The 13,898-nt window shown below is 39.1% G+C and overlaps 1 protein-coding gene across 2 annotated transcripts in view; it reads right to left on the minus strand.

Annotated features, from left to right (window-relative positions):
• The window catches only part of CDC5L (cell division cycle 5 like), a 52,150-nt gene that overhangs the window by 32,229 nt on the left and 6,023 nt on the right, over positions 1-13,898 (minus strand). For both annotated transcript variants that reach the window (XM_037015194.2, XM_037015141.2), the window contains exons 4-5: positions 8,245-8,372; positions 6,781-6,880 (exon numbers count right to left, since the gene is read on the minus strand). In XM_037015194.2, the coding sequence (XP_036871089.1) occupies positions 6,781-6,880; positions 8,245-8,372 (228 nt within the window). The remainder of the gene's footprint in view (positions 1-6,780; positions 6,881-8,244; positions 8,373-13,898) is intronic.

Below are 13,898 nucleotides of genomic sequence, written 5' to 3' on the forward strand. Positions count from 1 at the left end.
ATGGGCAGAGGATATGAAAAGACAGTTCTCCAAAGAAGAAATTCAGATGGCCAACAGACACATGAAAAAATGCTTCACATCACTTATCATCAGGGAAATGCAAATTAAAACCACAATGAGATATCACCTCACACAGTAAGGATGGCCAGCATCGAAAAGACTAAGAACTACAAATGCTGGCAAGGATGCGGAGAAAGGGGAACCCTCCTACACTGCTGGTGGGAATATAAGCTAGTTCAACCATTGTGGAAAGCAATATGGAGGTTCCTCAAAAAACTAAAAATAGAAATACCATTTGACCCCACAATCCCACTCCTTGGAATTTACCCAAAGAATACAACTTCTCAGATTCAAAAAGACATATGCACCCCTATGTTTATTGCAGCACTTTTTACAATAGCCAAGATATGGAAGCAACCTAAGTGTCCATCAGTAGATGAATGGATGAAGAGTATGTGGTACATACACACAATGGAATACTGTTCAGCCATAAGAAGAAAACAAATCCTACCATTTGCAACAACATGGATGGAGCTGGAGGACATTATGCTCAGTGAAATAAGCCAGTCAGAGAAAGACAAATGCCAAATGATTTCCCTCATTTGTGGAGTATAACAATGAAGCAAAACTGAAGGAACCAAATGGCAGCAGACTTAAGAGACTCCCAAGAATGAACTAGTGGTTACCAAAGGGGAGGGGTGTGGGAGGGTGGGTGGGGAGGGAGGGAGAAGAGGATTGAGGGGTATTATGTTTAGTACACATGGTGTGGGGGATCACCAGGAGAACAGTGTAGCACAGAGAAGGCAAATAGTGAATCTGTGGCATCTTACTACACTGAAGGACAGTTACTGTATTGGGTATGGGTGGGGACTTGATAATATGGGTAAATGTAGTAACCACATTGTTTTTTCATGTGAAACCTTCATAAGAGTGTATATCAATCATACCTTAACAAAAAAAAATCTTTTTTAATATTACTGCTCATGGACAATGCACCCAGCCACCCAAGAGCTCCAATGGAGATGTACAATGAGACTGCCATGCCTGCTAACAAAACACCCTTTCTGCAACCCATGGATCAAGGAATCACTTCAACTGTCAAGCCTTATTATTGAAGAAAATACATTTTGTAAGGCTGAAGCTGCCACAGACAGTGATTCTTCTAATGGATCTTGGCAAAGTCTAAATTGAAAACCTTCTGGAATGCATTCACCTTTCCAGATGCCATTAAAACCATTCATGATTCATAGGAAGACACCAAAATATCAACATGCACAGTCTAGAGGAAGTGGATTCCAACTCTTATGGATGACTTTGAGGGGTTCAAGACTCCAGTGGAGGAAGGAACTACAGATGTGGTGGAAACAGCAAGAGAACTAGAATGATAAGTGAAGCCAGGATTTGGTGGGTGGGGAAGGAGAGGGAGATAAAGGGGCACAAAAATTCTCAGTATAATATAAGTTGGTCACAGGGATGGTAGTACAGCATGGAGAATACAGCCAGTGATTCTGTAACATCTTCCTATGCTGACAGATAGTAACCGCACTAGTGGGGGTGAGGATTTAATAAAGTGGGTAACTGTTGAACCACTCTGCTTTCTATCTGAAACCAATATGATTGTATATCAACTATACTTCAAAAAAAAAAAAGTGGAGCCTAAAGGTGTGACTGAATTGCTACATCTTATGATAAACCTTTAACAGATGAGGAGTTGCTTCTTATGGGTGAGCAAAGAAAACAGTTTCTTGAGATGGAATCTATTCCTGGTGAAGATGCTGTGAAGATTATTGAAATGACAACAAAAGATTTAGAATATCACATAAACTTAGATGATAAAGCAGCAGCAGTATTTTAAAGGACTGACGTCATTTCTGAAAGAAGTTCTACTGTGGGTATAATGCTATCAGACAGCATCACATGCTACAAAGAAATTATTAGTCATTGATGCAGCAAACTGTATTGTCTTATTTTAAGAAATTGCCACAGCCGCCTCAATCTTCTTCAGCAACCACCACCCTGATCAGGGAGCAGTTATCTGAACACTAAGGCAAGATACTCTACCAGCAAAAAGATTAGGACTCACTAAAAGCTCAGATAATAGTTAGCATTTTTTAGAATAAAGTATTATTAAAATAAGGTATGTACTTTTTTTAGGTATAATGCTGTTATACACTTAACACACATAACTTTTATATGCACTAGGAAACAAAAAATTCATTTGACTCACTTTATTGCAATATTCGCTTTGCTGCATTGGTTGGAACCAAACCCACAATATCGCAAAGGTATTATAGGTACATATGTCTTATCTCTGGATAGGAATGTACTCTCTTAATATAAATTAAATAAAGGGTAAAGGAAAAGATCAATGGCTTTGAGTTTTAAATTTTATATATCTGCAGCACAATTTTTTTAAATTATAAAACAAATTAAAAGGCAAAATTAATAGGAAAAACAATCGCAATTAATATTAGCAGTGATTAAAGAATCTATGCAATTTTTTTTTAAATGTCTCCCAAGGGAAAAACAGAGAAGAAAATACTTCACTAAGGGAAAAAAAAAGCAAATATTTAAAATGACAAAAGGTTTACTTAACTAGTAACTAAACAATCACATATTAAATCAAGTGCCATTTCTGCACATCTAATTAATACCATTCAGTTTCCAAGGGCATAAAAAGCAGACAGTTTCCCACACTGGTAATGAGAAAGTAAACTGGTACAGCTTTCCCCAAAGAGACCTTGGAAACATACATTAAAATTTTTCTTATTTTTTTATATACCTGAATTTTTTCACATTTTTTAACCCAGCAATTTTACTCCTCATACTTTAGCCTAAGGAAATAAGTAAGAACATGAACAAGGCCTGAATTACAAGACTGTTCACCAAACATTGTTCTAATAGCAGGTATCTGTACATAATCTAAATATCCAACAGTAAGAAATTAGTCAAAACAATTTGTAACACAGCTATAAAATAGGATAGTATACAGCCATCTACACCACCTCTAAAAAAACCTGTAAATTATTCTGACACAGAAAGATGCACAAGACATACTGCTCTGTAAAAAATGTTATGGAGTTACATGTTACAGAGTTAACAAGTAAAAATTATGTGCATATCAATCAGTGAATATAATATCCACCAAAATATTAATAGTCAATCACTGAAGGTTGGAATCTCACCTAAGTTCTACTTTTTTCTTTGTACTTTCCAATGATGATGTAATTTTAATGATTTCATGATGAAAAAAGTTTTTCATAATATTAAATGGAGTAAAATCAAGTTACAAAACAATACGTAGCAGCAACTTCCAGCATGGGGCTCTGCACACCCACTCCCCAAGGAGACTGACAACAATTCGTTCCAAAAAAATTTTTTTTTAGTCTCTGGGAAGGATCCAAAGAAGATAAATATTTATTCTAGAAAACATACTAATTTCAGAAAGTGAAAGACTGTGCCATTTGAATCAAGACCCAAACCCTCCTCTCTTCCCCACTCCCAGCTCAGGGAGACAGAAACTCAACTACATATTGGTACAGCCAAGAACACTGGCCGTACCTCTATCTCCTAGCAGGACTTCATTCCAGGAGGGGAAGGACATCAGCATTTCTCATCCTGCCTCTAGATAACTACTACAGAGGCTGAGGCCTGACAAGAGTGGCCAAGAGGTAGAGGCTTCCTTCTTCTGCATAGACAGAGGTTCTGGGCACAGTGTTGCTGAGAATACTGGAGCCCCAACAGCCCCCCCAGCTTATTAAGACGAGGGTTCCATGCTGGAATAGGCAAGTGAAGGAGACTTGGTGCTGCTGCCCACAACTTCCACACTGAGCAGTTAGTTCCTGAAGTAGGGGTGTCACTCAGAGCCCAGAGCATCAGAGCCCAGGGGTAGAACAGAGAACTCCAAATCGCTCCCCAAGGACTGACTTTATTTTCAAGAGTATGGAGAAGTTCAAGCCTAAAGGCATTCTCAGAAACAGTGAAGTTGTGCTGAAAGGCACTTGGAAAGGAACTGATAGATCCACTGGAGATAAAGTCTAAACTGTAAGCTTACTAGTTTGCCAGAAAATAATGGGACAAACCCTCCTGCCGCCAAAACAAGTATCAAAAACACTGACATCAGAAACCTCCCTTCAAAGGATCCCAAATTTAATTGGATGAGTTTGTGGAGCAATTTATGTCCCAAGACACTGTTGAAAATAAAACAGCAATCGGTTAGCAATTACTAGATTTTAACAGCTGGGTGTAGCCAAGGGAAAAGATGTCAAAGAAAGTCCGTCATGAGCACTGCAAGCCCAAGAGCCGTGCCCCTATAAGGGGCAATGTCAGAGGCTTCACATTTCTGGGGGAAGGGAAAGGAAGGGAAGAACATATTTTACTAACTAATCCAATCAGTCACTAAAAAAGTAAACAAGTAAACAGTAACAAGGAAAGGATAGGGGAACACTGTACCCAGAACTGCTACAATATATCTAAAGTTCCCAAGAAAAATTTGAGACATGCAAAGAAACAGGAAGCCATGACACATACACCGGAGAAAAAGCAGGCAACACAAACTGCCTGTGAGAGCAACCAGATGTCAGATTTAACAGATTTCAAAGAAGCCATTATAAATATGCTCAAAGAACAAAAGCAAACTATGATTAAAGAAGTAAAGGAAGGTATGATAAATACGTTGCATCAAATAGAGACAATCAATAAGGAGATAGAAATGATTAAAAAGAAGCAAACAGAAATTCTGGAGCTGAAAAGTATAAAGCTAAAATGAAAACAACACTAAAGGGGGCTCAATAGATTTGAACAGACAGAAGAATTAGCAATCTTGAAGACAGATGGATAAAGGTTACGCAATCTAAAGAAAAGAAAAAGAATAAAGAAATATGAAGAGCCTCGCAGAAATGCGGGACCTCACTGACTGCACCAACAAACACGTGACAGAAATGGGAAACAGACAAGGCAGAAGAATAAAATATTCATAGAAATAATGGCAAGAAATTTCCCACATTTATGGAACACCATTAACCCACACATCCAGGAAGCTCAGTGAACTCCAAATATTTAGATAAACATAAGGAAATACACAAACAGAAACATCATACCAAAAATGTTGAAAGACAAAGACAAAGAGAAAATCTCAAAAGCAGCAAGAGAAAAACAATTCATCACTTACAAGGAACCCCCAAAAGATTAACAGTTAATTTCTCATCGAAACACTATATAAAGAATGGTCCAATTTTATAAAAATGTTACTGTGCATGTACACACACATAAACATATGTCTATACTGAGAAAGGTTTGGAAGGATACATTTCAATAGTAAAGCAATTTCACTCTGTAAATAAAGGCAATAAAGATTTCACATGCCATTTGAAAACTTCTACAATGTAATGCTAAATGAATATAAACAAGCTATTAAGCATTTTATCAACCACGCCCCCACAAGAAAATAGTACAATACTAAAGGAAGGGTATATTACTTTTATGATCAATAAAAAGCTTTTAAGTTATAAAACAGATCTGTTATTTAGCTTTAAACACCCTACACTACATTCTGCATTCAGACCAATCTAGTCTATTCCAAGATACATGTACAACACAAGTTATAAAGATGTGCAAATTCTACAAGAAAATCTACAGGAAGTGTAGGGGTAAATTTAAATCTGCAAATATTTATTTAAAGCATGCTATGTCAGCCATACTTGGAGATTTTTCGTATATGCACTTGCCACATCCCCAGCCCACTCCACATGCTTAAAAGGTTCAACAAATTGAGTCCCCAACCATGGACAAAAATGGAAGAGTGAATTTTTCTCAACTTTACTCACATTGCTTAACCCAAAATATGCACACAGAATGGAAAGTAACTGCAAACTGGACAGAAAACTTAGCACCTCCTCTTGGTTTCTGTTTACTGTGTCAGGCCAGTCATACACCCACAGTGTTAACTCTTCTGGGCCAGTGACTAGCCAACTATGACAACAAGCATCCTCGGGCATGAAAGACTCCTCTATCCCAAAATCTGGCACTGAAAGCCATTACTGAGGAAACCATCAGCACAATGCTAGTCAATGCTGGGGTGCATTTTCCACCCTGGGACCAAAAAAGGCAGCTGTGTAGGCCAGGGAGGTTATTTCACTGCCTGAAATCCCGAAAGCTAATAAGCTCTTAGACAGTTCAGGCTTCCCTTTATCCACTTCATCTTAGTTTCTGGGCCATTAGGAATTATGTCAATCATCAATCTAACCAAAAGGAAAAAGGAAAGGGAGAAAACCTTGAGCAGAGGTCAATAGTTCATTTCACTCATGCTTTAAATGAAAGTATCAATGAGAGCCTAAAATTTTGGTGGATGCTCATTAACTCCCTCTTTGTTCAGTCAAGTTTCCAGTTCTACAGCCAGTGCCCAACACTAATCGAGGACAGCAACTAACCGGTAATCATGCAAGTCACACAGACTTGTGTCCTCATGCCATCTGACTCCAAGATGGCTACAACAAATGAAACTCTCCTATGCTAACAGAACAAATCCAGCACATGAAGTGAACTATGTGGGCATTCCTCCTGCCATGTCCTACAAAATTTTTAAAAGTACGTATTTTTTTCTATTCTAAAATGGTTAGGGAAAAAAATACGTGACTTTTCCAAAGTAGTAAGAAACTGAAGACTATTAGCTTAGCTAGAATTGGGCCATTTAATCATATACCGAAATGGTTGATAAATCATGAACTTTTATTGAGCCTAAGCATGCACAGATTATTCAATTATGGATAGAAACAACGATACCTTGCTTCTTCCAACTGTTTCTCTCTTGCTTTCCTCTTGGCTTTCTTTCCCTGAGTATTAGCCAGGCGTGCTCTGGCTTCAGAAAGCATCTCAAGTTCATCTGCAAAAATAAAGAGAAGGAAAACTAAGCTCTTCTCCAAAAGAGCGAAGTATGAGCGACATCCCCTAGCGCTTAAGATGAGAAAAGCCATAAACATAATCATTATGTGGTATAGCATAATGGAACAGCGTGGGTTTTAAAGTCAGAGAAACCTAAATTTAAAACAGGCTCACCACTTGCTAGCTGTATAACTGTGAATAAGTTTATTTACCCTACCTGAGCATGTTTCAGGCTACAAAATGGGAGTAACAATTCCTATTTCATAGGGATACTTAGAACTAAATAGAATGAAATAGGTAAAGTATCTAGCAAGTATTCACCAAACAGTGTCTGTAATTATCCTTCATTATCATCAACTAGCTAGCATAGCACAAACTGTGAAATATTATAAAAACTACTATTTAATTATAGGGGAACTGATAATATTCATTACATACACCTTTTTTCCTCAAAACTATTTCTCTCCTCCAATACATTCTCCGTAGCTCCTCAGAGTTGAATAGTTTTCATTACTGATGACTTACAGCAATTCCTTTACAAGGCTGTCCAATGGAATCACAAGGTAACTTTTAAAAAAACTTAGATTCCAAGATTACCGCCCCCTCAACTTACTGCGTTCTCCTAGGGAGGCCCTAGTATCTATATTTTTAAAAGGTCACCATGTGGCAATGATGCAGCCAGGCTAGACATACCTTTGGGAACCATTACCTTTGAACTTTAAAATTTTAAAAACAACAAATATTCACTGAATGCTTCATAACAACCCTGTGAGGTAAGACAGGTATTTTAACTCTCCAACCGGCACAAAAGAGAATCAAAGCTCAGAGAGATTATGATCTGCCTAAGGTCTAACAGCTAGTAATAAGCAGCAGACACAGACCTAAGACACAGTTCCTGATTCTAGACTCAGCATCACAAGGAGGCATCATTAAGTCTTCTTCATAGTACTGTGGTATGCCTTTTCACAAAGATTAGATTAATTGCCTGGAGTCAAAAGATGTCGTTCATAGGAGGACTGGAGCCCAAAATCTTAACTCATTGTCTCTCTTCACAGAATGCGAATTAAGAATACAGAATCCTCAAGAGCTTACACCTCTAGTCTCCAGGAATTCTGTCTGGGAGTATTACACTGCTCCATTTATTAAATGAATTAAAAAATTAGAAGATAAAGGGACACTGTCCAAAAAGAGCAATTCTCTATTAATAGAAGACTGGGCACATTAAGAAAGAGATCTAGAATAACAACTGCAGAGAGAACTGGAATTCTAAAAAGTCAGAGAGTTTAGAAAGGAACTAAAAGAGTTAAAAAGAGGCCTGAGAGATCTATGGTTACCAAAGTAAATTCCTCACAAGCATACACTTACCCTCATCCATATCAATTGGATCAGGCCGTGCTGGTTTTGTTTCTGGATTTGGATCTATTTCTCCAGGTTTAAGTTTTCGCGGATCATCTGTTGTTTCTTCTTCATTATCTCTTTGGGCAGCTTTATCCCTAGGAAAGAGCCCAGAGGAGTCAGCCACGCTATCATACCATTTAGTCTTAGAAATACCAGGTTTCCTAGCACTGGCACTCTTTTATTTTTCCCCAAAAAAACCCAACTGATGGGCATTAACAAAATAAAAGCATTTTCTACTATTGCTTCACTTGAAAGGGATGATTAAAATTCACTCTAATTTCAGTGGGTGTTCCCATTCACAAGGAGATAGAATCCAAGCAGCTCCTTAATCACAAATGCAATGCAGCCATACAAATAAAAAAAGCAAGGGGCAGGAGCCAAGATGGCAGTGTGAGTAGGGCAGCAGAAATCTCCTCTCAAAACCATGTATATTTTTGAAAATACAACAGATACAACTATTCCTACAAGAGAAACCAGAGGATACAGTACAACAGCGAGGCTACATCTACATCTGCAAGAACTCAGCATCTCACGAAGGGGGTAAGATACAAGCCATGGCCCGGTGGGACGTGAGCGCGCCCCTCACCGCAGCTCACTGGCAGGAGGAAAGGAGTCGGAGCGGGGAGGGAGTGGAAGCACAGGACAGCTAAATAACCAGCACTAGTAATCCACACCGGGAGCGCAAACACACATTGCATGGTGCTCTGAATATTAGGGAAAAGGAAAAGGAAAATCTGTGAGTGTGCAAGCAGGTCCCCGCAGACGGCTTCCCTGAGACAAAAAAAAAAAAACAAAACGAGTGCTTTCTGAAAGTCTTAAAGGGACAGGGGCCTCACAGCTGGATGGAATCGAGCCGGCACACTCAGCCCAGCAGGCTGGGAATCCTGGGAAACTCCAGGCGCCCTAACCCCCTGGGCAGCAACGCAGCCCTGAAGTCCCTCACGGATATAAGCAGCCTGCCATTCGTTCCCTGGGCCGGTGCGGCCCCACCACAGCGGCCGAGCAGCCAGAGAGCGGCCCCGCCCACAATAGCTGCCCAGAGTCTCCTCTCGGTGCGCAGCCGCACTGGCCAGACCCATGGGCCACCGCCAGCGTGCAGCTGCCTGGGGCAGGCAGAAGAGGCCAGGGCAAGGCGCGAAGGGGCACTGTTCTCACAGTAGAGCACACCCAGCACCCCTGCCTCTCCCCGCAGGGCTGCCCCAATGGTTGCCCCGCATGCAGCAGCTCAGGGGATTAACCTGGACACTGCTCCTGGTGTGTGGTAACTGGCACAGACAGCAGAGACGGGCAAGGCGACCAGCAAGCAGGAAAGGACTTTGTTTTCCCAGCTGATACACACGCCACCTGCCTGCAACTACCTCTTTCACCATGAAAAGGCAGAAGAATTTGGTTGAGTCCAGAATTACCCAGACAATCCCCCGAGAGAGGGGCTGGGGAGATAGATATAACTAAGCTTCCTGAAAAAGAATTCAAAGTAAAGGTCATAACCATGTTGATGGATCTGCAGAGAAATATGCAAGAGCTAAGGGATCAAGTCAGGAGGGACAATACAGAAATAAAACAATCTCTGGAAGGACTTAAGAGCAGACTGGATGAGGTGCAAGAGGCCATTAGTGGAATAGAAATCAGAGAACAGGAATACAGAGAAGCTGAGGCAGAGAGAGATAAAAGGATCTCCAGGAATTAAAGAATATTAGGAGAACTGTGTGACCAATCCAAACGGAACAATATTCACATTATAGGAGTACCAGAAGAAGAAGAGAGAGAAAAAGGGATAGAAACTGTCTTTGAAGAAATAATTGCTGAAAACCTCCCCAAACTGGGGGAGGAAACAGTCTCTCAGACCATGGAAGCCCACAGATCTCCCAACACAAGGGACCCAAAGAGGACAACACCAAGACATATAATAATTAAAATGGAAAAAATCAAAGACAAAGACAAAGTATTAAAGGCAGCCAGAGAGAGAAAAAAGGTCACCTGCAAAGGAAAACTCATCAGGCTATCATCAGACTTCTCAACAGAAACCTTACAGGCCAGAAGAGAATGGCATGATATATTTAATACAATGAAACAGAAGGGCCTTGAACCAAGAATGCTGTACCCAGCACGATTATCATTTAAATATGAAGGAGGGATTAAACAATTCCCAGACAAGCAAAAGTTGAGGGAACTTGCCTCCCACAAACGACCTCTAAAGGATATTTTAAAGGGACTGCTCTAGATGGAAGCACTCCTATAGCTAAATAGATGTCAACAGAGAAAATAAAATCACACCAAAGAAAGCAGACCAACCAAATACTAACTAAAGGCAGAAAATAAAATCAACTCTTCACAAAAGCAGTCAAAGGAAACACAAAAGAGTATAGAAAAAAACACCTAACATATAAAGAATGGAGGAGGAGGAATAAGAAGGGAGAGAAATAAAGAATCATCACTGTTTACAATAGCTTAATAAGCAAGTTAAGTTAGACAGTTAGATAGTGAAAAGGCTACCCTTGAACCTTTGGTAACCACAAATCTAGAGCCTGCAATGGCAATAAGTACATATCTTTCAATAATCACCCTAAATGTAAATGGACTGAAAGCACCAATCAAAAGACACAGAGTAATAGAATGGATAAAAAAGCAAGATCCATCTCTATGCTGCCTACAAGAGACTCACCTCAAACCCAAAGACATACACAGACTAAAGGTCAAGGGATAGAAAAAGATATTTCATGGAAACAATAGGGAGAAAAAAGCAGGTGTTGCAGTACTTGTATCAGAAAAAATAGACTTCAAAACAAAGAAAGTAACGAGAGATAAAGAAGGACATTACATAATGATAAAGGGGTCAGTCCAACAAGAGGATATAACCATTATAAATATATATGCACCTAATACAAGAGCACCAACATATGTGAAACAAATACTAACAGAATTAAAGGAGGAAATAGAATGCAGTGCGTTCATTCTAGGAGACTTCAACACACCACTCACTCCAAAGGACAGATCCACCAGACAGAAAATAAGTAAGGACACAGTGAACACACAATAGAACAGATGGACCTAATAGACATCTAGAGAACTCTACATCCAAAAGCAGCAGGATACACATTCTTCTCAAGTGCACATGGAACATTTTCCAGAACAGACCACATACTAGGCCACAAAAAGAGCCTCAGTCAATTCAAAAGATTGAAATTCTACCAACCAACTTCTCAGACCACAAAGGTATAAAACTAGAAATAAATTGTACAAAGAAAACAAAAAGGCTCACAAACACATGGAGGCCTAACAACATGCTCCTAAATAATCAATGGATCAATGACCAAATTAAAATAGACATCAAGCAATATATGGAGACAAATGACAACAACAGCACAAAGCCCCAACATCTGTGAAGGCAGTACTAAGAGGAAAGTATATAGCAATCCAGGCATATTTAAAGAAGGAAGAACAATCCCAAATGATTAAAGTCACAATTATTGAAACTGGAAAAAGAAGAACAAATGAGGCCCAAAGTCAGCATAAGGAGGGGCATAATAAAGATCAGAGAAGAAATAAATAAAATTGAGAAGAATAAAACAATAGAAAAAATTAATGAAACCAAGAGCTGGTTCTTTGAAAGAATAAACAAAATAGATAAGCCCCTAGCCAGACTTATTAAAAGAAAAAGAGAATCTACACATATCAACAGAATCAGAAACAAGAAAGGAAAAGTCACGACGGATCCCACAGAAATACAAAGAATCATTAGAAAATACTATGAGAATCTACATGCTAACAAGCTGGAAAACCTAGAAGAAATGGACAACTTCTTAGAAAAATACAACCTTCCAAGACTGACCAAGGAAAAAACAGAAAATCTAAACAGGCCAATTACCAGCAATGAAATTGAAGCGGTAATCAAAAAACTACCCAAGAGCAAAACTCCCAGCCCAGAAGGATTTAACACAGAATTTTATCAGACATACAGAGAAAACATAATACCCATTCTCCTTAAAGTTTTCCAAAAAATAGAAAAGGAGGGAATACTTCCAAACTCATTCTATGAAGCCAGCATCACCCTAATACCAATCAGGCAAAGACCCCACCAAAAGAAAATTATAGACCAATATCCCTGATGAACATAGATGCAAAAATACTCAACAAAATAGTAGCAAACCGAATGCAAAAATACATCAAGAGGATCATACATCATGACCAAGTGGGATTCATCTCAGGGATGCAAGGATGGTACAACATTCAAAAATCCATCAACAGCATCCACCACATCAACAAAAAGGACAAAAACCACATGATCATCTCCATAGACACAGAAAAAGCATTTGACAAAATTCAACATCCATTCACGATAAAAACTCTCAACAAAATGGGTATAGAGGGCAAGTACCTCAATATAATAAAGGCCATATATGATAAACCCACAGCCAACATCATACTTAACAGTGAGAAGCTGAAAGCATTTCCTCTAAGATCGGGAACAGGACAGGGATGCCCACTCTCCCCACTGTTATTCAGCATAGTACTGGAGGTCCTAGCCACGGCAGTTAGACAAAACAAAAAAAATACAAGGAATCCAGATTGGTAAAGAAGTCAAACTGTCACTATTTGCAGATGACATGATATTGTACATAAAAGACCCTAAAGACTCCACTCCAAAACTACTAGAATATCTGAATTCAGCAAAGTTGCAGGATACAAAATTAACATACAGAAATCTGTTGCTTTCCTATACACTAACAATGAACTAGCAGAAAGAGAAATCAGGAAAACAATTTCATTCACAACTGCATCAAAAAGAATAAAATACCTAGGAATAAACCTAACCAAGGCAGTGAAAGACCTATACCCTGAAAACTACCAGACACTCTTAAGAGAAATTAAAGAGGACACTAACAAATGGAAACTCATCCCATGCTCTTGGCTAGGAAGAATTAATATTGTCAAAATGGCCATCCTGCCTAAAGCAATCTACAGATTCAATGCAATCCATATCAAAATACCAACAGCATTTTTCAGCAAACTGGAACAAATAGTTCTAAAATTCATATGGAACCACCAAAGACCCCAAATTGCCAAAACAATCCTGAGAAGGAAGAATAAAGTGGGGGGGATCTTGCTCCCCAACTTCAAGCTCTACTACAAAGCCACAGTAATCAAGACAATTTGGTACTGGCACAAGAAGAGAGCCACAGACCAGTGGAACAGAATAGAGACTCCAGACATTAACCCAAACATACATGGTCAATTAATATATGCTATAGGAGCCATGGACATACAATGGGGAAATGACAGCCTCTTCAACAGCTGGTGTTGGCAAAACTAGACAGCTACATGTAAGAGAATGAAACTGGATCATTGTCTAACCCCATACAAAAAAGTAAATTCGAAATGGATCAAAGACCTGAATGTCAGTCATGAAACCATAAAACTCTTAGAAAAAAACATAGGCAAAAATCTCTTGGTAAACATGAGTGACTTCTTCATGAACATACCTCCCTGGGCAAGGGAAACAAAAGCAAAAATGAACAAGTGGGACAGTATCAAGATGAAAAACTTTTGTACAGCAAAGGACACTACCAATAGAACAAAAAAGGCATCCTACAGTATGGGAGAATATATTCATAAATGACAGA

Source organism: Manis javanica, chromosome 16 (assembly GCF_040802235.1).
Source record: "Manis javanica isolate MJ-LG chromosome 16, MJ_LKY, whole genome shotgun sequence".
Classification (NCBI taxonomy): domain Eukaryota; kingdom Metazoa; phylum Chordata; class Mammalia; order Pholidota; family Manidae; genus Manis; species Manis javanica.